General features: G+C 38.6%; 1 protein-coding gene across 1 annotated transcript; it reads left to right on the top strand.

The window, feature by feature from the left end:
• Positions 1-100: 100 nt before the first annotated feature.
• On the top strand, positions 101-1,333 carry LOC114578486 (the record flags this gene model as incomplete). Its single annotated transcript, XM_028691678.1, has 1 exon — positions 101-1,333. A coding segment is annotated over exon 1 (1,233 nt), but the record flags the coding sequence as incomplete, so codon positions are not given.
• Positions 1,334-1,347: the final 14 nt, after the last annotated feature.

The raw sequence follows: 1,347 nt of genomic DNA, 5'->3' as shown, positions 1-1,347 counted from the left end.
ATTTGTAGTGATAACTTTACTTAGTTTAAAACTTAAGCATAAAAATTTTTTTTAAGGTAGGCCCACCACGTGGTTTGGTGGAGGATTAAGTACAATTGAAATGCAGAACAATTTTTATGGTCAACTGAGTTTGTCAGAGCGTCAAACTATTGTGCAGCAACGATTGTCCCGACGACCTACTGTAACCGAACCTTCAGAAAGAACACCTAGTAATATTTTTGTATCGAACCTAGTCTCTTCCTCATGCTACCCTCAATCAGAACAAAATGAAAATATTTCCTTACACGGAGATGACATTGATAACAACGATGAGGATTCGTACAAGACTATGGATAGTGGTAGTTCTGATACAGGAGATAGTTCTAGTCAACCTGATACTGAAATACTAGAGACAATGTATAATTATACGAACAATGAAAATATTGGTGATGAGTTCATTCAAGAACATACTCGACGAAACGCCGCTGGATTACAATCGATGGATGCGAATAATAATTTCGAGGATACCTTTAGAACAACTGAAGAATGGGATGGTAATGAACAATGTGATCCTCCTATCATCAATATTATTAGCTCAACAGAATCGACCATTCCATCGGAAGTTTATGAAGGACAAATTTTTCATAACAAAGAAGACTTACAAGCTGCAATTAATGGTTGGTCAATCGCACAAAATGTTCAGTACATAAATTCAACTTCCAATAAAACTCGGCTCACAATTTTATGTAGTCAACATAATAATGTGCATAGGCCCTGCTATTGGCGACTACATGCATCACGAAGTAAAAAATTATGTGGTCTTTGGAAAGTATCATGTGCGGGTCCACCTCATACTTGCACTCAACCTGTTATACCTGGTGGACATCACAATTGCACTTCAAAATTTATATGTAGGCATATCATGCCCATCATAAAACAACAGCTTGACATGAAACCGAAGGAGATAATTGCAAGAATGGAGTCGAAGTTTGAAATGAAGATTTCATACATGAAGGAATGGGATGCACGGAGAAAAGCGATTGAAGCAATATTTGGATCGTATGAGGAATCATATCGTTCTGTCCTACGATTTATGGAAGTGCTACGTATGTCCCAACCAGGTACAGTATATAATGTTGACTTAGTTGGAGGTTCACGATTCAAGGCAATTTTTTGGGCTTTCGGCCCTTCTATTAATGGCTGGCAACATTGTCGGCCGGTCCTTAGCCTTGACGGAACTTTCTTGCTTGGAAAATATCGTGGGACTCTTCTTGCTGCTGTTGGAATTGACGCGAATGGTGGATTATTCCCGTTGGCCTTTGCAATAGTAAAATCAGAAAGCAATGATTCATGGGTTTGGTTCCTTCG

The sequence above is a fragment of the Dendrobium catenatum genome, unplaced genomic scaffold, assembly GCF_001605985.2.
Source record: "Dendrobium catenatum unplaced genomic scaffold, ASM160598v2 original_scaffold_49275, whole genome shotgun sequence".
NCBI classification, from domain to species: Eukaryota; Viridiplantae; Streptophyta; class Magnoliopsida; order Asparagales; family Orchidaceae; genus Dendrobium; species Dendrobium catenatum.
This window is presented reverse-complemented; position numbering and strand designations above follow the sequence as displayed.